At 50.1% G+C, this 25,075-nt stretch overlaps 1 protein-coding gene across 9 annotated transcripts in view; it reads left to right on the top strand.

Annotated features, from left to right (window-relative positions):
- The window catches only part of RALGAPA1 (Ral GTPase activating protein catalytic subunit alpha 1), a 717,351-nt gene that overhangs the window by 155,485 nt on the left and 536,791 nt on the right, over window positions 1-25,075 (top strand). For all 9 annotated transcript variants that reach the window (XM_085627452.1, XM_085627453.1, XM_085627449.1 and 6 more), the window contains exons 10-15: window positions 1,634-1,864; window positions 2,641-2,835; window positions 4,965-5,105; window positions 5,468-5,616; window positions 10,648-10,777; window positions 12,454-12,691. In XM_085627452.1, coding sequence (XP_085483578.1) covers window positions 1,634-1,864; window positions 2,641-2,835; window positions 4,965-5,105; window positions 5,468-5,616; window positions 10,648-10,777; window positions 12,454-12,691 — 1,084 coding nt within the window. The remainder of the gene's footprint in view (window positions 1-1,633; window positions 1,865-2,640; window positions 2,836-4,964; window positions 5,106-5,467; window positions 5,617-10,647; window positions 10,778-12,453; window positions 12,692-25,075) is intronic.

The following is a 25,075-nucleotide window of genomic DNA, read 5'->3' as shown; positions in this document are numbered from 1 at the left end:
CCAAGTATTTCATCTGGAACAATCGCCTCTCGGATTATCAGCATGGCTCCTGCAAACAATGAGGTCTGTAGAGACATTCCAGCTCAAGCTAGAGCTGTTCCCACTAATAATTCCTACTTCGCAAAGTGGAAACATTTCTGTTTTTACACCCAATCTCCTTGGCTCTGCATCAAATCCTTCCATGCCGTCTACAGTTGTCACATGAAGGTCTTACTGATCATCGGTAGGCGTCTACTTGGCAACCATCTCACAGTGCAGAAGAGCGCGAGATCAACCCTTTGTTTGGTTCACCAGGATTCTTAAGGAGTTTCTTAAAGAACTCTTCAGGGTCATCCCACCGGTCAAACAACGGTCGACTCGTCTGCAACTTAAAACAGTACTGTTTCAACTTATGAGAAGTCTATTCAAATTGATGCATAAAGCGGACATGGAATTTCTAAAGTTTTATATCGCCAGAACAAGCAAATTTAGAAATTCTTATAACCCGTGGTGCTACTAGAAGATGGCGATATCGAAACAAGCTTTAGCATGTGAAGTGTCTGCTGCCATTATGTTGTGTCGCAGGTCGCGCTTTACAAGCCTGAATTTCAGCGCATTCAACCAGCAGTATATCCTCATCAACAGCTTCATTTGCGGGGGTCATTGGCGACATTTGCCGTGCGGCAACCTGGGTGAACACAAATTTACTCTATATTATTGATTCGAGTCAACAAAAAGATGGTGCAGGCACACAATCCATTCTGCACCATCTGTTTCGATTAGGTGAGCCCGCTTTAATTGCTTTCCCACCTTCCGCATGTAGTATCTAATAGAACTACTTGCTACTCTGATTCAGGCTTGGGAATCTATGAATAATGCAATTCTGGAGAAGAAAAATGTTACTTACCTGTAATTGTAGCTCTCAAGGGTTGGTATCTTCCATAGATTCACATGAAACTCGCCTGCCTCTCCCTCAGAGGTTCACCTAGTGCTGATATTACTTGACACTAGTGCGAAACGAAATCTGAAAATGGTGACATATGAGGATGTGGTTATCAGACTGATGGCCTCTGATTGGTTGAAGTTTAGTACATTTCAAATGATGTGACTTGGCTACTAAACAGTCGTCGTTTCAGCCCTAGGCTTACATTCACACAGAACTGCTATTGAGAGGTTACTGTGGGACTCTCAGCTCAACAACCGGGATAATTCAAGCATGTCAATCTATGAAAGATACCAACTCTAGAAAACTACAATTACAGGAGAGTATTCTTTTCATTTTTGTGTGTAAACCAATATATTAAAAATTGAAATGTTTCAGAATGCTTCCTCTAGGTTAGGTAAGATATGACAGGTTGAGACTGTGCTGGAAACTGCACCATTGAATTCTTGTTGCTAGCCTGGTGACTCTTTCCCAGCTTTACACTACAAAAATGCAAGCCATGAGAGAAATATTTCCCTTGGGGTGCAGTCTTCATGAAGTTCCTTGTATGTTTTTAACCGAGAGTCATTGTCCTCTGTGGTGATTGGGATGAGCTGGTGTCAGTCTTAGTAAGGTTTGTCTTCCCGTTTGATGAAGTCTCATGGTCATTGTTTATAGACGCCGTCTTGAGAGCCTTCATTCTCTAACGAGCCTTTTGCTTCTTTCCTCCAGAGGGCCGCAGCAAACCTAGCAGCACGTGAGGACAGTAAAAATGAGAGCAGTGAGCGAGCTGCTGAGCCGGAGCAGTCTCACTCGAACACCAGCACACTGACGGAGCGAGAGCCGAGTGTGTCCAGCCTCTGCAGCATCGATGAAGAGCACATCACGGACTATGAGATTGTGCGCAGGGTGCTCTCCTCCAAGCGGAGCAGCGTCAACTTTGTCATTGAGATCTTCCGGCAGGTTAGTTTCAGGAGCTGCTTACAGGACTGCAAACTGGGGTAGGCTGTTGAGGACATCTGTCCATTACAGGTCCATCTTACAGTTTCCTAACACATTGGCCAATCACTTGGGCCTCCTTTCATTTGCCTCTTGGCTTGTCTTCCGGTTGCCAAGTTGCATCAACTGTCCACTTTAGTCCAATCGGCTGCCTAGTCATAAATTGATATGGTCTGTCCAGGGGACTGGTTTATTCTTTTGTCTATTAGTGTGCGCCATCTCCTCAACCAATGAGCTGGGAGCCTATTCATCCAGTAGCTTGGTCTGTCCCCTCTGGTCACAAATCCGGTCATGTAGATTGTCCTTTTCTTTAGTCAGGTTATAGATCTCCTTTACCAATTTTATGGGCTGTCCTGTTGTCCAATCTATTTTTTTCCAGGGTTTGTATTGCTGTTCTCAGTCCCTTTCCTGTCCCTCACACAACAGCACCAAATCCCTCATTTTACAATTTCCTTGGGTGTTCCTTAATCGAGTGTTTTGGTTTTCTGCCATGTCCATTTCTATTGGCTGCTTACCACGGCTGTTGCAATAGCTGCCCCTCTGTCCAGCTGCTTGAATGGCATCCACTTTGTCCAGCAGCACATCCTATCTCATGTTGAGTCAAATGACTGCCACCCTATCCAGTCAGTTCGTCTATAGTCTTTCTGTAGTGATTGAAGAGTAAGGGGTCATCAGTGCTCACATATTGAACAGCGTCGGAGCATTGGAGAAATGCTTGTTGTGTTCTTCTCCTTTTGCAGGCATTCCTGCTGCCCATCTGTGAGGCAGCTACCATGCGCAAGGTTCTAAAGGTATATGAGCAGTGGATCAAGCAGAAGGATAAACCTTTGTTCATGCGTGAGAATGAGGAGCTGGGGCTTGTGGTGGACCTCGGACACACTGGAGTGGAGACCCAGGGAAAACTTGAGGCTTCTGGCGATAAGGAGAGAGAGGAGGTGAGGGCACTTTGTGGTATGCAAGTTTTCCTCTGCATGCGAGTGAAAGATTATGTTCCCTTAGATATGCATAGCGTGTGAACACAGGATGTAAGGGAGCTGGCAGTGTAGAGGGATAGGCACTCCCTGCATGTGAGTGAAGGATTGTGTGCCCTTGGATGTGCATAGGGTGGGAACGCTGGATGCGAGGGAGCTGGCAGTGTTCAGGGATAGGCACTTCCTGCATGTGAGTGAAGGATTGTGTGCCCTTGGATGTGCATAGCATGGGAACACAGGATGTAAGGGAGCTGGCAGTGTTCAGGGATAGGCACTCCCTGCATGTGAGTGAAGGATTGTGTGCCCTTGGATGTGCATAGGGTGGGAACGCTGGATGCGAGGGAGCTGGCAGTGTTCAGGGATAGGCACTCCCTACATGTGAGTGAAGGATTGTGTGCCCTTGGATGTGCATAGCATGGGAACACAGGATGTAAGGGAGCTAGCAGTGTTCAGGGATAGGCACTCCCTGCATGTGAGTGAAGGATTGTGTGCCCTTGGATGTGCATAGGTGGGAACGCTGGATGCGAGGGAGCTGGCAGTGTTCAGGGATAGGCACTGGCTGCATGTGAGTGAAGGATTGTGTGCCCTTGGATGTGCATAGGGTGGGAACGCTGGATGCGAGGGTGCTGGCAGTGTTCAGGGATAGGCACTCCCTGCATGTGAGTGAAGGATTGTGTGCCCTTGGATGTGCATAGGTGGGAACGCTGGATGCGAGGGAGCTGGCAGTGTAGAGGGATAGGCACTCCCTGCATGTGAGTGAAGGATTGTGTGCCCTTGGATGTGCATAGGGTGGGAACGCTGGATGCGAGGGAGCTGGCAGTGTTCAGGGATAGGCACTCCCTGCATGTGAGTGAAGGATTGTGTGCCCTTGGATATGCATAGGTGGGAACGCTGGATGCGAGGGAGCTGGCAGTGTAGAGGGATAGGCACTCCCTGCATGTGAGTGAAGGATTGTGTGCCCTTGGATGTGCATAGGGTGGGAACGCTGGATGCGAGGGAGCTGGCAGTGTTCAGGGATAGGCACTCCCTGCATGTGAGTGAAGGATTGTGTGCCCTTGGATGTGCATAGCATGAGAACACAGGATGTAAGGGAGCTAGCAGTGTTCAGGGATAGGCACTCCCTACATGTGAGTGAAGGATTGTGTGCCCTTGGATGTGCATAGGGTGGGAACACAGGATGCGAGGGTGCTGGCAGTGTTCAGGGATAGGCACTCCCTGCATGTGAGTGAAGGATTGTGTGCCCTTGGATGTGCATAGGGTGGGAACGCTGGATGCGAGGGTGCTGGCAGTGTTCAGGGATAGGCACTCCCTGCATGTGAGTGAAGGATTGTGTGCCCTTGGATGTGCATAGGTGGGAACGCTGGATGCGAGGGAGCTGGCAGTGTAGAGGGATAGGCACTCCCTGCATGTGAGTGAAGGATTGTGTGCCCTTGGATGTGCATAGGGTGGGAACGCTGGATGCGAGGGAGCTGGCAGTGTTCAGGGATAGGCACTCCCTACATGTGAGTGAAGGATTGTGTGCCCTTGGATGTGCATAGGGTGGGAACGCTGGATGCGAGGGAGCTGGCAGTGTTCAGGGATGGCACTGCATGTGAGAGGGAGGTAAGGGCACAGGGGATAGGAGATAGGCAGGGGGCACACTGCATGTGAGCTAGAGATGTAGGTGCCTCTGGAGTTGTGCAGGGAACACTATCTGTGAGAGGGTTGTGAGGCACCGTTGGTGATGTGTGGGTGACAGCACTGTTAGGATCTAGAGGGAAGGGTGACCTGGCGTTCAGTAAGCAGCGTTGTATATGAGCTGGAGATGAGGGGCCGCTGCTAGGCAGGGAGCAGCGCTGCTGTCCCCTGTGTCCAGCGAGTAGAACTGAATGTAAGCTGCAAATGAGAACACATCTGGTGCTGTGTGGGACTAGCACGGCTAGTCATAGGGTGATGGGGCTGCCCTAGGTCACCCTTGTATGATGTGCGCTTGCCTATGATGGCTTGCAGGAGGCAGAACTACAGATACATTCAGTGTACTTTATCAGCAGTGGTGTTTCAGGCCATCACCTTCAGGTGATCTGCATAAACCAATGCCTTGGTGTCTTTTGCAGGAAAAAGCAGCAGTTCCTTCGAGTCACGTACGGAACCCCAGCTGGACCAGAAATTCTTCTTACCAGGATGCCATTGATAAAATGTCTGATGATGATCTAATAGAACGCAACATACGAGCAGGGGCCCAGGCCATATACCAGGTGAGCCATTCTGACTGGGTCTCCCAAAGATCAAGGTGGTATCAAAAGAACGAGTGTGGACAATTATATGGGCACCAGGATCTTATGGGGTCATTTGGGATGTCAGTATTAGCTTCAAGGTCCAAACCAGCAGAGCATTGCAATACTTACACGAGCCTCGAGGGTAGTGATGTGCAATATCTGAAACGTTGGAGAGTTCTGCGATGCACCATAACTAGAGCCGGAGGAGCCTGCTCATGGTTTGCAGTAATATATGAGCATGCAAGCACAAGAATGTAATGGGGGGTCTGTGCTAGCAACTGTAGTCTCAACAAGTTAATTAGTTTGATTTTGATGACACCTTTTTCTTACTGTGTCAATAGGTGTTCATCGTCAACGCTGCAAACGTAATCCTGTTGGAGCCAGTGAACGAGAACAGAAGCCTTCTGAATGAGCACACGGACATGTGCAAGCGTGTGCTGAACATCTATCGCTTCATGGTGGTGCAGGTGTCCATGGACAAGAAGACATGGTGGGTTCCCAACCTAGATTGGCAGCGTTTCCACCACTAAAATTCCGACTGTGGATTCTGATCTAAATAAGAGGCTGCAGATCCCACCTGTGACAGTTCTACTGGTGCCACATCATTTCTTTTTTTTTTTTTTTTTTTTTAAAGAATTTTTTTTAATAAACTTTTTATAAGGAATACTATATCAAATAAAAAGGTGCTAAATGATGTCTCTTATCTGGAGGGACTTGGCCCGTGCACAAGCAAGATGGCCTCCTGACCTGACAGCTCCGCACTCACCGGGAAACGACTCTGTGGAAGCCAAAAGATTAAAACGCTAATGAGGATTTAAACTCCGCTACAGAGCTTGGATGCACTACCCGGTGCAAATGTATTGATTTCTCCAGGGGCGAAGAGTGAGCGAGACCTCTGGACTGCTACTTTGAAATGGGGCTGATGTAACAGATGCTGCAGGAAACACACACTTTTTGCGCCCATTAGAACTACTAGATGCTGGTTTTCAGCTCTGACAGTGCACTGAGGACCGCTAACCAGACCTCAGTGCCAGTGCTCTTTCCCCTAAAACAAGTTTAAGTCTAATTATAACCAAATTGGCAAGTACTTTAGCACCCCTATAAGTCCCTTGGCAATAGTACCCCTGGTACCTAGGGCATGGGTACTAAAGAGGGTCCGTATGGGCTGCAGCGTATCTTATGCCACCCTACGAGACCCACACACAGATACCACACAGACTGCCATTGCAGGCTGCGGGACATGGTGCAAACCATGACTGAAAACACGACACGCTCACTGTGTGAATGGAGAAAGAAATGAAATGATATGAAAGAAAAAATGGATTAAAATGGATTACTTCACTTGAAAGGAGTTTTCTGAATATTTCTTGATTTTGCTGTGCGACTGGTGGATGGAGCGCGACAACGCTCCGTACAGCTTGGTTTCATACATTCGTGCTGTTGGGGCAGGGCACGGACCAAGTCTGCATGCAAGCATTGTGCCTAAGCGCTTTCATTCACAAGTGGATTTTTTAGTACAAAGGTGTGCATTCTATCACGTGCATGGACACTCACTGTGCGCCATGCCAAAGTCACCTCATGTGATATATAGAAGTCACCCCTATAGCAGGCCTTGCAGCCCCACGGCTGGGTGCAACATATTACATGCAAGGGCATATCTGCAGGCGCAAATGTGCCCCTGTAATGTCTAGTTCAATTACTAGATGGTGCAAGTGAGCAAGAAAGCCGTCTAAAGTATACATGCTGGCAGTGGCAGCTCGTAGGGGGCAGGTGTGGGGGGAGTGGCAAAAAACATAAAGACCTGTGAATGCCGTCCCCTCTTCTCCATCTTTTTCTCTGGGAATGGAAGCATTCAGGCTCCCAGAGTCTCCAAGCCATTAATGACGCTGCCTTACAGCAGTGTCGTGATTGGTCTGGGCGCCATGTTTCGACGCTCAGAGAGGGACTGGGAACCTGGGCATGTTCTCCACCCAGGCTGTACAAGGCAGCCGGTGGAGAACATGCACAGGGCGCATGACGGTTTGGCTGGCCCAAGACGGCCGTCCAAACCGCCGTGCGTACTTAACGGTGCAGCCACCACTCCTCACTTAGCTGGCGTTATGCGAGACCAGGCCCACCCTCCCTAACATGGAGCTTAAAGGCAGACTAGAAATAAAGTGATAATAACCATCTGTTATCATTTTGTTTTTACTTTGCTCTGCTCTCAGAGCAGTGGGGCGACACTCCCCCACCTTAACGGAGGAGCCAACCCTGCTTAATGGGCAGTGGTCATTACGAGTTCCCCAGCTGCATGATGGCTTCATTAAAACCTATGTTGTTTGGTATCAAACACCGTGTCTTAATAAATCTGTACTGTTGCCAACCATATATTTATTATAACATGCACCCAAAGGGCACCTTGGAGCTGCGCGCTTAAAAACCTACCACTATCTAGCGTGCTGGTTGACTGGCATCATCCAGTTTGCCACCACAGACCTGTTTCCGACCCCCTGCAGGTGATAGCCCGCGCTCTTTGATGCCAGAAGCAAGGCCTGCTCTGGAGGAAGGTGTTTATACCTCCTCCGGCAAGCTGGCTAATGATTTAGCATATCAAGGCCAGGGGCTTCAACATCCCCCCCAGCAGCCTCCCCCACACCTTCGACATATGACCCTGGCTTCCTTCTGACCTGGGAGATGCCACCCCCTTTTGCCCTGATGCCCATTTGGCACCAGGACAAGTGCAAAATTAGCTATGCAACAAGGTGGCTGCACCACCGGGATAGTCACACACCTAGGGTGCGCTGTTTGATGTTCTCCACAGAAGGAGGATTCCACCATCTTGTTTTTGGTGTAATAGGGACTCTGGGACAGGGTAATGCCCACTCTCCACAGGAAGTAAATACATGCAGGACTTGTAAAATGCTGCAAATCACCCATGGGGGTCTCAAGGTGCTGAATTGTGGGCACAGGGAGATTAAGTGATTTGCCCAGAATCACAGGATGTTAAGCCAACGCAGACTCGAACCTGGTTCCCCCAGCTCCGAAGTCGGCAGCTCAGGCCGTTCCACACTCTTTCTCTGTGGTCATATAGGGGATGTAGTGCCCTGAGGGTAAGTAGCCCATTGGCTACTACCTTTTACTCCCCTTACTGCCCATAAGTTCAGTAAATAGATGGACTCCTGACACCAGGAACTCCGATTCAACTGACTCATAAAGTAGAAGGACAAAGAAGAGCAGAAGAAAGCAAGAACTGTGGACTAGTTGTGGATTTTGGCACCAAAGCCTGCCTGCTCCTGCCCCGACCATTGCAAAGACCTGACTCGTCCTGCAGCTACGCATCCTCCCAGAGCCTTGGGGCTGCCAGCAGTTAGTCAACCAGCCTTGAAGTGAAGGAGCAACTTCCCAGCAGCCTGAAGGCACCAACCACACAGTATGGTTCACCAATTTGCTGGCGACCGGGTCCACCTATGCAGCAACAGCACAGGAGGAGGTCTCCATGCTCCAGGAGGTCGAATCTGTCTCCCTACCAAGTTTGGAGATGCCAGGACCCCCCGGAGCTGCCCTTCACCAAAATACCCGAGGTACTGGAGTTTGTTGCAAGCACCAAGCCTTGTTTGTGTTCCGTTCGAACACCACCGAAACCGAATTGCACGTCGAGGGACTAGAAAAGAGGCCAGCTCCACGCCATAAGTCGTCTTGCGGTGTTTCTTTTTCCTCTTCTGCCGGTGCACTGAGAAATGTGAGAGCCTCAAACTCTCTGTCCCACTTGGAAAAACGCCTATTTTAATTTTTTTACAGAGTTTTATATAGCGCGAACTTGACCCGAATCTAATATCGGAGCGCTTTACATAGCGCCAGTTGCATTACATGAGGGCACATTCATTTTTGTTAGGCACGGGGAGATTGAGTGATTTGCCCAGAATCACAGGATGTTCAGCGTCATTGCCGATACCCTAACCCAGTTCCCCAGATTTGAGGCCGACCGCCCTAGCCGTTAGGCCAACTCCTCTCCCCTATGCACTCAAGCCTCCCAGCCTGAGTCCATTGAAACCGACAGTGTCTCTGTGGTCCAGAGACCCTCAAGAGCCGGTCCCCTCTTTGGGTTCTGCCGGATCGATTCCTCAGTCCCCACTTGCATCCTTTCTTTGCAGGTACCGTTCCTATTGGCTTCAAAGTGTAGCGTTCAAAGCTACCACCGCTGAAAGCACCTCTGCACCCGGACGCCCCAGGGCAGGTAACCTTGAGCTCTTGGTGCTTTCTTGCACCTTGGCCCCTACTCACCTTAAGTCCTGAAGAAGAGTCCTGTATGTTGTTTGCGAGTGACCCTGTGCAGATTGTTTCTCCCATAGGATAACATTACCGCCTTCGAGGCTCATGTCTCAAATCGGACAGCTGTCATTCTCTACTGTTTCTATTGTAAAATGTGATAATGTCTAAAGTAAGTGCCCAATATCGAAGATCTTGGTGTCTGAAATCTTATGAAGATGTTAGTATTTCCCAAATTGTCTCAAGTTTCTTTTCTTGAGTGTGTGTCTCATTTATTGGCTCTGTGTATACAACAAATGCTTAACACTACCCACTGATATGCCTAATCGGCTCGCCCAGACTACCACAAAAGAGAACATTTGAGCTTATTAATTTAAGCCCTGTAAGCTAATAAGGGTTGTCTGGACTTTTCACACAGTGTACCTCATTTTGGTGCCCTACATAAAAAGCCAGCTTCCTACAATGGTTCTTTCCTTAGCTCTGGGGTGAAGCTATGCACTTGAACATGAAATTAATTTAAATTATGCGCTCCGTGGCCCAGTGTCGTATGGCTCATACAAGCTCAGCTACGAGAAAGCAGACCGCTTGGTGACTTCAAAATGCTGCTTTGTTCATAGTTGAGAACCAGCTGAGGAGACGTCAAAGCACACTGTTGTCCTCACAACCTGAGAAGGGGGGGCAGGAAGTAGCAGACACATTTCCCTCCTGCATCAACTCACAGCAGACTTTATCATGCTAAAGAAATGGAAATAAGGTATTGTTGTGCTGCCGATGTATGCCCCAGAAAAAGTACTATCTGAACACCCTCTGGTTGACTGGCACAGTCGCCTGTTTTCTGATGCAGCAGGTTGTTTTATTCGGCATTTTAGCCCCAGATGTCTTGTGACAAAGTTCCCTCGGGAGTTGTCAGATTCTACGGTGTCCTGACAGAGTCCCTGGTGTTCTGACAGTCAGACAACCGAGATAACTTCTTTCTCTGACCGAGAGGCTGCAGTTGTCCGTGTACTCTACTGGTCTGACACAGAGACCCACCTTTCCTGGTTCAGTTGCATACTTACTCTGGCTTATGCATCCCAGTTATTTGGCTCAGAGATTCATATTTTCCAGAACTGAATATGAATCACTACATGGATCGGTAGACATGCCTTCTGTATGTGGCGATATTCTGTTTCTTTCTGTCGATTTGAAAGTTTAATCTCTTGCACACGTTTTATATGAGTTCCTTTCTGTTCATTTGTGTAATGCTTTTGTAACTATTCCATTCTTTACTTTGCAGGATCCAGTTGCTGCTAGTGATGCTGCGGGTCACGGAATCTGTACTGAAAGTTACTCCTCAAGTCCTGCTTCAGTACCAAGGAAGGAAGAACCAGATCTTGGCAGGCCGGCTGGCAGGCCCACTATTCCAGGCAAAACACACCTTTATTTATATCATTTCTTCTTGTGGGGTCCGCTGCAGTGCTTGTTAGGGGAGTTTTCAGGGGGAGGGTGCCAATGATTGATAGCACCCAGGCTGCAGGAAGGTAAACACTGTGCCTTGATATGCGACCTCTTGGATTCCTGTTGAGCCTCAGTGACTGTGCTAAGGGACCTTTGATAATAGTGCGCAGGCAGATTGAATGCTGGTGGGAAAGGTGGTGGGTGGACAGCAGTCTTAACTGCCGGATGTCTCACAGGGCCAGTATTGAAGCCCCTTTGGGTATGTTATTTCTTATGTGGCTGGTTTCTGTGTATTGCCCGATGGGGAGTGTTTGTGTCCCTGTTTAATAAAGAGCGATCAGTGATGATGGCATGTCCTCCTAGACATCAGACTGGAGCTGCGCCCACAGAGATGAAATGGTTAGTTCGAGCTGCCTGCTGCTCCCTCTCTGTTTCCCAGTGTCTTCTTGCTATATCGTTGTACCACCATACAAGCTCTAGTGATGATGAACGTGTTTCTTTTTGCAAAATCAAACATGTTTGGAGTCCATAAAGACTTTATCCTTGGCCACTTCTATTCTTGCGGTATATCTTCTCCTTAGGAGCCGCCATGTCCTCTTTCACCTTCTACAAGCATCTGAGTCCTGATGACATCCAAATATGCTTCTTCACCCCATAGGTTCATACCCAGATCTGTCTTTCAGTGGATGTTCATTCACCCCTCATACTCATTTCAACAAAGACTTCACTGGTACTCTTTGTTGCCTCTCCCACACTCCTCCTTTCTATTTCTCAACTCCTTTCCTCCTGAAAGAGTTGAGCTCCATCTTTCTCCACCGGAAACTTGAGAGCTTTTGGTTCCTGATTGAGGCTGGCCTTCTTAATCTTCTCTACAGCCTCCGCTGCATGGTATCCGCTCCTCACCATGAAATTGATCGGACCTTACCTACCTTTCCAAACTTCTAAAAATCTTATTAACGCTTCTGTCATGGTCATACTAGATTATTGCAAACACTTTCTCAGGAAGTGTCCTTATTATACAATCCCCCCTGTTTACAAGGTTTTTGATTGAACCCTGAATACTCTTTTCTCTGCTTTCTCCTGAATGAAGGAATCTAAATACCCTACTAAATTAAAGTTAGTTGGCTTTTTTCAGACAGCGGAATCTAACTCAAGTTCATTATCTATTCATAAAAGAACCAAAGTGCAGTAATTGGGCTTCCGTAGCGTTTCTTCTTCGCCATGTTTCTCACAGATCACCTGTGCCACCCTGCCCTCTCTTTGAGACTTGACTGCCCCCCCCCCCCACATTGATCACATCTTTGAGTCATAGTCTTTGTTTAGTCACCCTTTTAATAATCTTTTGAATTTGCACCAGTAAGCATAGCACCTCGCATTCAATGGAGATATCGTGCACAGACCACTCGGTCTGTCCTCTTCAGTTACTGCTAGAAATGTCTACTAGCTGCAGGCTCGTGTTCACTCCCAGCACTGCTCATTCTGCCTATGTGGCTGTGACTGTAAACTCAGAGTTCCACCTAGTAGTCCCCATTCAGAGCGTTCCACCATAGTGTGCCAACAGCAAGGTTGTCAATCCGTGCGTACTGTTGCCAACCGAATGGTGCTGATGGGGACTTTGATTAATTGAATATGTTCTGTCTTTCAGACTCTCATTGTAGCGTGGATTAAGTCGAGTTTACACGTGAGTGTTTCCCGGGATCTGTGGGATGAGCTGCTTGCTGTGATGTCTTCCTTGACCTACTGGGAGGAGCAGGCCACCGAGTGGGCACACACCATGGAGACCCTGACCAAGGTGCTGGCCAAGAATGTCTACCACCTGGACCTGAACGAGCTGCCTTTGGACAAGCTCAGTGAGCAGAAGCAGAAGAAGCACAAAGGGAAAGGTGAGCTGTGCCGCCGGCTCTGGGCCATCTCTCCATTAGCCCTGCCAGATCTCTTGCTATCCACCACTGTCATGAATGAGATGCCCAACTAATGGCCGTACAGCTTTATACAATCTTTGTTTCCGTAAAGTCTTCCAATTTTCTCTGCCTTTGCAGTGGCAGTGCCCAAGGCTATCTCTGCTGTTTTAGGTATGAGACCGAAATATCTGTGTAATTCGAGAATCTGAAAGAGACACGTTAGTGATAGATTCCTTACCTTAGAATATCCCCAGGCGACAGACTGGATCTGGAAAGTTTTGCTAGTAGTACCCCTGCGCGTCAGTAGGTGGTGTCATGCAGCTCTGCGTCCGTCGCTGGCGTCGTAGGCACCGAAATGACGTCATGGAGCCTACTTAGGTGCCACACATGCGCGCTGATGTCAGTTCTTTCTTTTTTGCGCCAGCAAGCGCAGATCCGGATAGAGCACGTACCTTAGTCACTTTTTGACTACTCTTTTGAGACTTTTTTGTCTCCCATTTTTTCTCCTGGTGCGCGTAGGGATGCCTGGCTTTAAGTCTTGTGGGGCCTGCCGTCGCAACATGTCGGTGGTGGACCCCCATGATGTTTGCCTCTACTGCCTGGAGACCAAACATGACTCCTGGTCATGCCGGAACTGTCGAGCCATGGCCCCTAAGGCCTTGAGGGAGCGGCGTCGGAAACTGCTGGAGGCCTGGCACACGTCCCAACGCCGCTCTAGGTCCAGGGACCGTTTCCGGGTCCGCTCGCGAGGCCGCAGTCGTCGGTCCTCGGGCTCCAAGACTTCGCCCTCGGATTCCAGTAAGCCACGACATAAAAAGAAGTCAAAGAAGCGTGTTAGCTCTCCGACGTCCCCCCGTCGGTCCTTTGATGTGGACGAGGGGGACAGGGGTTCTGCCCCTGCGGCTCCATTGGAGCCTGGGAGTCCCACGGCCTACCCGCCTTACTCGGGTCTGTCGTCGAACAGAGTTTCTTGCCACCATGGCCTTCGGGCCCCCCGGTCCCGTGTCAAGATCCTGTCGGCCCGTCGGTGGATCCAGCTTCGGCACCTCAGGATCCTACGCCGTTGGCTCCGGCCCCGTCACCACGAGGTCCGGTGCTGCCGGCTCATGCCCCAGTGCCGCCCTCGGCTCCGCCGCAGTGGGTGCCAGTCGTTCCACCCTTGACCCGGTTCCAGGACCATTTTATTCCTGCCTGGGATCCGCATTGGGAGACCCCGGCCGGCGCTGTTTCCGACGCCGTTTGTCCCCTCTCCGGCTCTGCCGCCGCGGCCGGTTCCTCCTGCAACGGAGGTGGAGGATGACTGGGATGGGCCCGAGGACCCTCTTGCCCGTCATTGTGACTCCGAGCAGGACTGGGTGGACGATCGGGAGGACGCCGGCGACATCGATGTCTCTTCTGACCTGGGGTTTGCCTCTCCCTCACCTACGATGGAGGAGGGCGCTTCTTACACGATGGTGCTCCGTCTGGCTGCTGAGGTCCTCAACCTTGATCTTCCTACGGTAGCACTCAAAACTAACCTCCTTACTGAGGTGCTCCAGACGGCGTCGACTTCGTTGGAGCCACTGCTTCCCTTCAACGTCGCCCTCACCGGCGTCCTGTTGGGCACTTGGTCGCGGCCGGCCGCGGGGGCCCCTGTGGATAAGAAGGTCGCCAGGCGTCACTGCCCGGCGCCTGGTGACCCCGCGTTTCTGACCATTCATCCCACGCCTGAGTCTGGTCATCCAGGCCTTGACGTCGCAGAGTGCTTTTCCCACAGCTCCACTGGATAAGGACTCTAAGAAGCTGGAGCAGTTTGGTAAGCGGTTGTTCTCGTCGGCCAGCTTGGGGGCTGCAGTCGGTGAACACCGCCTGCTTGTTGGGCCTCTATTCCCACGCGGTGGGGGACACGGTTGCTCAGGTGTTACCTCAGTGTCCTGAGGAGGTCCATGCTGTGCTTTCCCAGGCGGTTGCTGAGGGTAAGGATGCGGCTAAGTTTGCCATTCGGTGTGGTTAGGACACCTCTGACTCTTTGGGCAGGGTGATTTCTACGACTGTGGCGCTACGCAGCCATGCCTGGTTGCGATCCACTGGATGCTCGCCTGACGTCCGATGCTCGCTCATGGACATGCCATTTGATGGCACTCGCCTGTTCGGCGATAAGGCTGACAGTGCGCTGGAGCGCTTTAAGGACTCGCGGGCCACGGCCAAGCCCTTGGGTCTTTCCACTAAAAGCCCGGTGACTCCTGGGTTTCGTTCCTTTCATGGCCAAGGCTGGGGCGCCCAGGCACGTTCCTTCAACAAGCCTGTGGAGAACCAGCCTCAGCACGGCTGTGGACACGACTTCCGCAGGGGCGGCTCGGGGAATCCGCATAGGGGGCAGTTCACCTCTGCCCCCGCTGCTTCTACCTCCAAACCTTCCTAATCTGAGCTTTGTGGAGCACCCACGCCGGTGGTTGGCAGGATCCGCCACCACCTCCACCACTGGCGCGATATCACATCGGACAAGTGGGTGTTGCTGATCATCCGCAGGGGTTATTCTCTTCCCCTTCAGTCTTCCCCTCCCGCCATGCCACCTCGGAGCCACCGCATTTCGGGGGATCACTTGCTGCTTCTCCAGCATGAAGTTACGGCCCTCTCGGCCAAGGGGGCCATCGAGCGCATTCCTGGGCCAGAAGTAGGACGTGGTTGTTATTTCCACTACTTTCTGGTCCCCAAGAAGGACGAAGCGGGCCTGCGCCCCATCTTGGATCTCAGGAACGTCAATCGCTTCCTCCGGAAGGAGAAGTTCAAGATGTTGACTCTGGCTCAGGTCTTGGCTTGCCTGGACCCTGGAGACTGGATGGTAGCGTTGGACTTACAGGACGCGTATTTTCACATCCCCGTCCTGCCGGCCCACCGGCGTTACCTGCGGTTCACTGTAGGCCGCGAGCATTTTCAGTTTGCCGTGCTCCCCTTCGGCCTTACCAGCGCCCCGTGGGTGTTCACAAAAGTGATGGCGGTGGTCGCAGCTCATCTGCGCAGGTCAGGGGTGTCAGTCTTCCCCTACCTCAACGACTGGTTGTTGAAGGCGGGCTCGCCCCAGACAGTAGTCACCCACCTTCAGACTACGGCCGACCTCCTGCATTTGCTTGGGTTCTCCATCAATGTGCCGAAGTCGCACCCGAGTCCCTCTCAGAAGCTCCCCTTCATCGGAGCGGTTCTGGATTTGACGCAGTTTCGGATTAATCCCCCCGAGCAGTGAGTCCGGGATATTCAGGCTATGATTCCGATCTTTCAGCCTCTATCCCGGGTTTCAGTCAGGATGACCCTCCGGCTCCTGGGCCTGACGGCCTTCTGCATCCTGCTAGTGCAACATGCCCGATGGCAAATGCGGGCTCTGCAGTGGGACCTGAAGTTCCAGTGGGCACAGCATCAGGGCAAACTGTCCGATCATGTCCAGATCTCGGAGGGCACTGCACGACAGTTGCAGTGGTGGCTCACAAATCGCGATTGGGTCAATGGCAGATCCCTCTCCCTTCCCCAACCGGAGCACACAGTGGTGACGGATGCGTCCCTCCTGGGATGGGCAGGCCACTTGGGAAAGGCGGAGATCAGAGGCCTCTGGTCTTCGGCAGAGGCCCGGCTCCACATCAACCTTTTGAAGCTTCGAGCAATCAGTCTTGCACTGAAGGCATTCCTTCCCTCTGTCCGGGGAAGTGTGTTGCAGGTGTTCACGGACAACACCACCGCCATGTGATATTGCAACAAACAAGGCGGGGTGGGGTCCTGGACCCTATGTCAGGAGGCTCTATGCGTCTGGACATGGCTGGAACATCAAGACATTACCTTGGTGGTTCAACACCTGGCAGGTTCTCTGAACGCCAGGGCGGACAAACTCAGCCACCGGTGCTTGATGGATCACGAATGGCGTCTGTACTCGGACGTGGCGCAATGTCTCTTTCTGCAGTGCGGAGAGCCTTGGTTGGATCTATTCACCACCGAAGAGAACGCGCAATGTCGGCAGTTCTGCGCGTTGGAATTTCCAAGGCGGCACTCGCTAGGCGACTCTTTTCGTCGCGAGTGGAGTTGCGGTCTATTGTACGCCTTTCCGCCTATACCACTTCTGCCCTGAGTGCTGAAGAAGATTTGGCGCGACCGGGCCCAAGTCATCCTTGTGGCTCCGGATTGGGCACGAAGATACTGGTATCCCGAGCTACTCCGCATGGTGATCGATCCCCCGATCAGACTGCCTCTTCAGGAGGATCTTCTGTCGCAGCAGCAGGGGACGGTTCTCCACCGAACCTGTCCAGCCTCCACCTCCATGCGTGGAGATTGAGCGGCGACAGTTGACAGCTTTTGATCTTCCTCCTGAGGTATGTGATGTCATTCTGGCAGCCAGGCGTCCCTCCACTAAAACGGTATATGCCTGCAGATGGAAAAGGTTTGTGGCATGGTGCACAGCTAAGGCTGTGGATCCCCTTTCTGCCCCTCTTTCCGAAGTCCTTCTGTTCCTTCTTTCTTTGGTCCAGCAGGGCTCTGCTCTGGGCACTATCAAAGGTTATCTTGCGGCCATCTCCGCCTTTTTACGGCTTCCAGATCAGCCTTCTCTTTTTAAGTCCCCGGTTGTTAACCGTTTCCTAAAGGGCATCACGCACACGTTTCCTCCCGTGCCGTTCATAATGCCTCAATGGGACTTGAATCTCGTTTTGACCTATCTGATGTGCGCTCCTTTCGAGCCCCTTCATACCTGTCCTTTGCGTCTTCTTACTCTTAAGACGGCTTTCCTGGTTGCTATCACCTCTGCCAGAAGAGTGAGTGAGTTCCAGGCTCTTTCTTCCAAACCTCCTTTCCTTTCTGTTCATCCGGACAAGGTGGTGTAAAGGACCCGTCCTTTTTTGCCAAAGGTGGTCACGCCCTTCCACATTGGGCAGACCATCACTTTGCCTACCTTCTTTCCGCCTCCTCATCCTTCGAGGGAGGAAGAGAGGCTCCACAGTCTGGACCCAAGACGTGCGCTCGCATTCTATCTAAAGCATACACAGCAGTTCCGGGTGGATGACCAGCTCTTTGTTGGCTACGTGGGTGCCAAAAAAGGTCGGGCTGTGCACAAACGGACCATCTCTCGGTGGGTCGTTCTGTGCATCAAAGTATGTTACTCCTTGGCTAAGAAGGAGCCTCTTGTGGGGCTGCGTGCCTATTCTACTAGGGCAACTGCAGCCACTACTGCCTTGGGACGTGGTGTCCTCTTGCAGGACATTTGTCAGGCAGCTACGTGGTCCTCGCTGAACACGTTTACCAAGCATTACTGCCTTGACAGTCAGGTCCGGAGAGATGGCTTCTTTGGCCGTTCTGTTCTCCATGACTTTCTGGTGTAATCTTTTTGCAGACCCACCACCGGGGTTGGTATTGCTGGGGTATCTATTCAAAGGTAAGGAATCTATCACTAACGTGTCTCTTTCAGATGCACAAGATACTACTTGTGTAACGATATATCTGTAAGAGACATTAGTTAGTGATAGATTCCTTACCACCCCACCCATCCTCCCCGTTCTGCGAACTGATTCTAGGGTTAAGGTCATCCCCCCTTTCAGGGCCCTAGCTTCATGGCACCAGTGGTCAGTTTCTTGCATGGCTCTGCATTCCTGGCGCGGAAAGTCGTATACAGAACTGACGTTAGCGTGCATGAGTGGCGCCTAAGTAGTCTCCATGATGTCATCTCGGCGCTTACGACTCCAGCGACAGACGCGTAGCCGCATGACCCCACCTACTGACGCGCAGGGGTACTGCAAGCAAAACTTTCCGGATCCAGTCTGACGCCTGGGGATATTCTAAGGTAAGGTATCTATCACTAACTAATGTCTCTTACAGATATATCGTTACACAAGTAGTAACTTGTGCGTTACCTCTTCTCTCTGAAGTCTGAGCCTACGAGGTAGCTCTGAAATCTTGAGGTGGGCAATCTGATACATCCTCCTGTCTGTTTATGCAATCTTCCCTTTACTTAGTCACTGGTTTTAGGTCAAGCCTGGGCAGCGCATGCGCTGCTCTGCGAGGCATGCTGTATTCAGGTATGGACTTCAAGCTCTAGCCACTCTCTGCCCATATTTTTTATTGGCTTGTGTCACTGTCCACTGTAAACTGTGGCTTTTCAATGGTCAATAGGCTTAGTACTTCCTCCTTAGTACCACCTTGTCTCATTTTGTAACCTCCCATGAGGACAACCCCTGTTACTTGTGTTGTTACTTGTTAAAGGCTCCGCAAACTATTTTTTCAAATAGCATTGTCCTAACACACTCCTAAAGTAAAAAAGAAAATCTTAATCACTAAGGCGCCGAACGCATTTGCAATGCAATCGATCTCGCATTTGCGAGCATTCATGCTATTTGCATTTTTAATGCCTTTTATTTATCTGTTTAAAAAAAAAACACAAATAGAAGGTTTTGTCATTTACAATGCCAATAGCTCAAACTCTCGTAAATGCGAGACCTATTGCTTTGCAAATGCTTGTTCTTCATTGTTAGTTTGTGTGTTGGAGTGCCCAGAGTGCATGCCTGTTATTGACTCTTTTTGTATGTAAAAGATGTTTGTAGCATGTGTATATATGGATCACCTGCGTTGCAGGCTCCTTCTCTCTAGTGCTGGACATGGACATTGCAAGTTGTTTTTCTTTGAAGTATAAGTTACAAACATTTACCCCCGGTCACAGATCTGGGTTTAATCCATTTAAGGCTTTATGTACAATACAGCAAATCTTAAACTTGATTCTCTGGCGAATGGTCAGCCAATGAAGTTGTTGCAAGAGGGCAAGGGAGGACGTTCTAGGGGGCATACTTGTGGCAAGCCGAGCCGCATTATTCTGTTCTACCTGTGGTTTATTCAGTAATGATTCATTAGCTGTGACCAAGAGGGCATTGCAGTAGTCCAGACGACTGATAACCAGTGCCTGATTCAAGGTTTTACGTACAGAGAGTGCAAGGAGGGGGAATATTCTATGCAAAAGGCGCATCACATGGAAGCCAGTCCCCGAGGAAGCCATAACTTGGTCCTTCATAGACAGGGTCTGATCTAAATGCACACCTACGTTTTTTACCTCTGTCTTAGGGGTAGGGGCGATGCTCAAATCCGCAGGCCACCACTCTGCGGACCAAAGTATATTGGCATTACCAAAGAGCATAATCTCGGCTTTCCAGTATTAAGCTGGAGAGAGTTATCCATAATCTATGAAGAAATAGCTTTCATGCTCTCCGAAAAACGAGATTTTGCGGTCAAAGAGCTTTTATTAATTTGACTCCAGTGCTCAGAAACATCTCAAATAACTTAGAAAGACCCCTTCAACTGGCAACTACTCAAATTCGACGCAGAATTTAGGGTTTCTTTATTAGCTCCAGGTCATATGAGAATGAGGCATGGGTTATGGAGAACACCGGTTTTGCCCTAAGTGCAACAGTAAGTTCCTGTGGCCGGACCATCATCGGGTTTGCAATCTTTGCTTGCCCAGAGACCACGAGAAATCAAGCTGTTTGTCCTGTTGGGCCTTCAAAGATAAAAACACAGCCTGATATAAGAATTTTATATGATGCAGCACCAGGACCCGCAGGCATTGAAAGATCCTATCTAGAAGGTGAATGTCCTTTATGTATCCCGGGTACCGACCAGAATGAAGCCCAGAAACCCTCTTCTCAGAGAGCTCAGATTATTAAGAGAAGTAGTCTTCAAAATGCAGACAATGACGCAGAAGTCTGTGCCAAGACCAGATTTAATGGCAAAAAGAACAGATGGACGGAATGCTGAACAATACAAACATTCACCCCCTGTCACAGATCTGGGTTTAATCCATTGTTTTTTTTTGCTCACCACGTCACCCCAGTGTAGTCCCATCAATATGCAAAACAGTCTTGACCCTGCTCCTCATGGGTACAGTCCAGCCCGAGCCATAAAACAATGGATCAAACCCATATCTGTGAATGTTTGCATTGTTTATCATTCCGCCTATCATCTGTTGTTTTTGCTTCTGTCACCCTAAGTGTGAAGGGTATGACCAAACATGGGTCCCGTGCTCACTGTGCCACTGGATTCAAGCTAGCCTGATGAGGGGTGAAACCCCGAAACCGGTCCTAGGATGCTTGTTTCCAGTCCAGGGAGGACCTTGCTTGGCAGTTCGGGCTGGACTGTTCCCATGAGTAGCAGGGTCAAGACTGATGTGCATATGGCTGGGTCCAAAGTGGGGTGGCATGGTGAGCAAAAAAAACAATGGATTAAACCCAGATCTGTGACTGGGGGTGAATGTTTTCATTGATCAGTATTCCGTTTATCATCTGTTTTTATTTTTGCTCAAGACCAGATTCAATGGCAGTGTCGATGTAGTGTGACACTGCCCCCATCTTTGAGCAGCCAGAACAACGTGGTTTTAGGCATCTGGTGTTGGGCTCGGATGCTTGCACTTTGTTGTTGTCTTGGAAGAGTCTTTTGTTGTCACGAGATAGGTGACTCCTCCCTTGGACGATAGTGCGCATGGGCATCGGCTCCATCCTCGGATTGTTTTTTCCCGCCATCGGGTGCTGATGTAACTTCTGCGCTCCGGTCCGGCACCATTTTCTCCAAATCTTTTCGACGCGCAAGCTATCTAAAACTCGACGGTATTGTTTTAGATCGCTTGATCTTCGACGCACGCCTCAACTAGCACTACAGCTAATGGAAAGGACTCCATTTAAAAAATGGCCCCAGTTTGGAGCTAAATTCCCACACTGTGACCACCTCAAGGTCTGTAACCTGTGTCTTTTGCCTGAGCACGACAAGAACAATTGCGAGGCCTGCGTCTCCTTTAGATCCAAAAAGACCATCCGTGATCGCCGGGCCTGACGACACCTCATGGCGCAGCGAGCAGCTCCGGTACCGGTGGACATCTTCGATGAAGGCCCCGATGTCCCGGAGGAGGATTCTGAGGACCTGGAAATAGTGTCCGAAGCTGACGACTCAGACGACCACATCACTCCTGGTCAACGAGGGAGTGCAATTGCCCCTACCCCAAATCCACCCAAAAAAAAGAAGGCCCTGGTCAAGACTTCACCTGCTTGCCCCAGTCCCGACCGAAAACAAGCTTCAGAAGCCCCGCCCCCGCCACCGAAGATAAAGGAAAACAAGCCTTTCGGTCGCTCAGGACCGAGCAAACCTCATCTCAGTGTCCCGCAAGCTCCTTCGGCACCGAAGACCAGAGTGCAGCCTACTCCTAAAAAGTCGTCTGCACCGACCACTTCTACGCCAAAAGAAAAGACATCGGATCCGAAACCAAAGCATTCGGAACCGAAAAAGATTTCCGCCTCCACAGCCAAGCCGAAGGACCCCAAACCACCTCCCAAGGCCTCGGAGCAGAAATCCAAACCCTGCTCGGACCCGAAGAAATCAGCGCGAAAGCGGTCACCGAAGAGGAAGAACTTTTTCGACCGGATCCTGTCAATCCAAACCAAACAACTCTCCACATAGACCCCAAAACAGGACCTGTGGCTGCTGTTCCACACAAGAAGAGGAAGCTGAACACACCAGACACTCCTGCAGTGCCTGTGAAGAGAAAAGACTGTGCCCCTTCACCTATACAACCCTCTTCTCCTGTTCTTCCTCCTAAGCCTGTCTCTCCTCCACAGTCTCCAGAACTTCCACCACACTCACCACCACCACAGGATGATGATGATTTAGGGGGTGGGGGAGGCAACAATGACCCTTTCGCTGACCTTGACGACGACACGGACGTACCTTGGGACGATTATGATGACCCAATAGATCCTCCAGACCCCCCTGATCCCCAGCCATATCCAACAAAGCCATCTCCCCAGATGACAATATTGGCTTTGGTCAGCTTGTAAATAGAGCTGCTCTCTACCATGGTGTTCAGATGCATTCGGACCCCGCAGAGGAGGACTTTCTAATAGACACCTTTGAACAGTCACAGAAAACTGTCCAAATCCTGCCAGTGCTAAAGGGTGTCATTAAACATGCCCGACATATTCAAGGACCCTGTTAGGGCTAGAATTCTCAATCCCAGGATTGGCAAAAAATATAAACCCACTCCCAATGATCCCACCTACATCAAGGATCGACTACCTTTAGATTTACAAGTGGTAACTAATGCTAGGAAACGTGCCTACTCTCAGACCTCCGGTGATGCGCCACCGCCGGATAAAGAGTATAAGTTGTTAGATGCCTCCGGCAAGAGAGTTGCTGCCCAAGCAGCTAATCGCTGGCGGATAGCCAACACACAGGCATTACTTGATAGGTATGATAGGGCTCACTATGACCAACTGGAAACCCTATTACAACATATACCTGATCATATAAAACCAAGGCAAATGATTTAATTCAGTAGGGCGAATTAATAACCAATGCATCAATCAAGTGTGCCCTTGACGCAGCTGACACCACCTCTAGGTCCATTAACACTAGCGTGTTACTCAGACGACATGCCTGGCTACGCTTCTCTGGCTTCAAACAGGAGGTACAAACAACTATCCTCAATCAGCCGTTCAATCAAGAACAACTTTTTGGACCGGCTGTAGACGCCACTCTCGAAAAATGAAAAAGGACACGGAGACTGGGAGCCTTACAGTCTCCATCCACACGTGGTTCCTTTCGTCGCTCCTTCTATAGAGGAGCATCCAAGAACATGGGAGCAGACACCGCCTCTTCTTCCTACAAAAACACCATGAAAACATCCCCCAGCAGAGGATACAGGGGAAATAACAACAAAGGGAGAGGCCGAGGTAATAACAACACTCGCACCTCCCCCGCTAGTAAGCACTGACTTCCCTCCACTCCCTCCAGACCATTCCACCCCAGTCAGAGGGAGACTATCACAGTTCCTACCTGTCTGGACTTCCATCACCACAGACAAGTGGGTAAGACAAATTATCCAGTATGGTTACTGCCTGGAACTTACAGCAACCCCACCCACCATACCACCCAAACAGCTGCCAATGTCCATGGACCATCTCACACTCTTAAAACAAGAGGTTCTCTCCCTGCTTCAAAAGCAGGCAATAGAACTAGTTCCTTTACAGCATCAAGGAACAGGGGTTTACTCGCTGTATTTCCTAATCCCCAAAACGGACGGCACCCTCAGGCCAATACTCGACCTCCGACCCCTCAATCTTTACATACAGTCAGATCATTTTCACATGATCACTCTTCAACAGGTCCTCCCACTACTTCAACAAAACTACTTCCTTGCCACACTAGAGCTCAAGGACGCCTACTTCCACGTTCCCATACACCCTACTCACAAAAAATATCTCAGATTCATAGTGGACGAACAACACTATAAGTTCAAAGTCCTTCCATTCGGGGTGACCACCGCACTCAGGGTGTTCACAAAGTGCCTTGCAGTAGTAGCAGCACACTTGAGAAGACAACAAATCCATGTCTTTCCATACCTCGACGACTGGCTGATAAAAGCCAAGTCATTCAACCAGTGTGTTCCTCGCACCCATCAAACCATCCAGCTGCTACCCGACTTGGGATTCACAGTAAACTGCCCCAAGTCAAATCTTCAGCCCTCCCACATACATCAGTATATATGGGCCACATTAGACACCTCCAGAGCTCTGGCATATCCCAATCCAACCAGGATAACCATTATACAAACCCAAATCACCAAATTTCAGCCACAGCATTCCCTCCCAGCAAGGGTGTTCATGCAACTCATAGGAATGATGGCCTCTTGCATTTTTATCATACCTCACACAAGACTTCAGATGCACCCCTTACAAGAATGCCTAGCACGTCAGTGGAACCAGGCTCAAGGACAACGTACGGATCTGTTGTTGGTGGACAGCCGTACACATCGCTCTCTGCAGTGGTGGAACACACACAACCTTTCCAAAGGGCGGCCGTTCCTAGAGCCGGTTCCACACATAGTGCTAACAGCAGACGCATCACTCACTGGCTGGGGAGCCCATCTCCTAAACCACACAATGCAAGGCAAATGGACCACTCAACAGAGTGTTCTGTAGTAGGGGATCTCTGTGTATAGTCATAATCTAGTGAATAGTCCCGCCCATGTGCGCGGACCCCGGAGCAATAAAAATAATCTCTTAAGTTGTCAAGACATGCAGACCTGCATCTACACTTAAGAGAGAATTTCAAAGTCAGATAATGCAGCCTATATCCACAGGCTACACTGTCCAGTACTTCAACTAGAAAGAATTCCACCAACAACCACCAACAGCACTGCCTGCCCAGCTTTTTCCACAGAGAAAAACCTGCCTCTTCCAGCAAAAGCCTCTGGAATGATAGAGAGGGAGGAATGGACAGACAAGCCTCATAGGCTGCCATTATGTGGCTCAGAACAGGATACTGTGTCTTTAAGAAAACTTTTCCAGGACTTTTCCAGTATCCCAGAATGCACAGCAGGTCCCTTTT

The sequence above is a fragment of the Triturus cristatus genome, chromosome 9 (genome assembly GCF_964204655.1).
Source record: "Triturus cristatus chromosome 9, aTriCri1.1, whole genome shotgun sequence".
NCBI classification, from domain to species: domain Eukaryota; kingdom Metazoa; phylum Chordata; class Amphibia; order Caudata; family Salamandridae; genus Triturus; species Triturus cristatus.
Note: the sequence above shows the minus strand (reverse complement) of the source record. Positions and strands in the feature narration are given on the sequence as shown.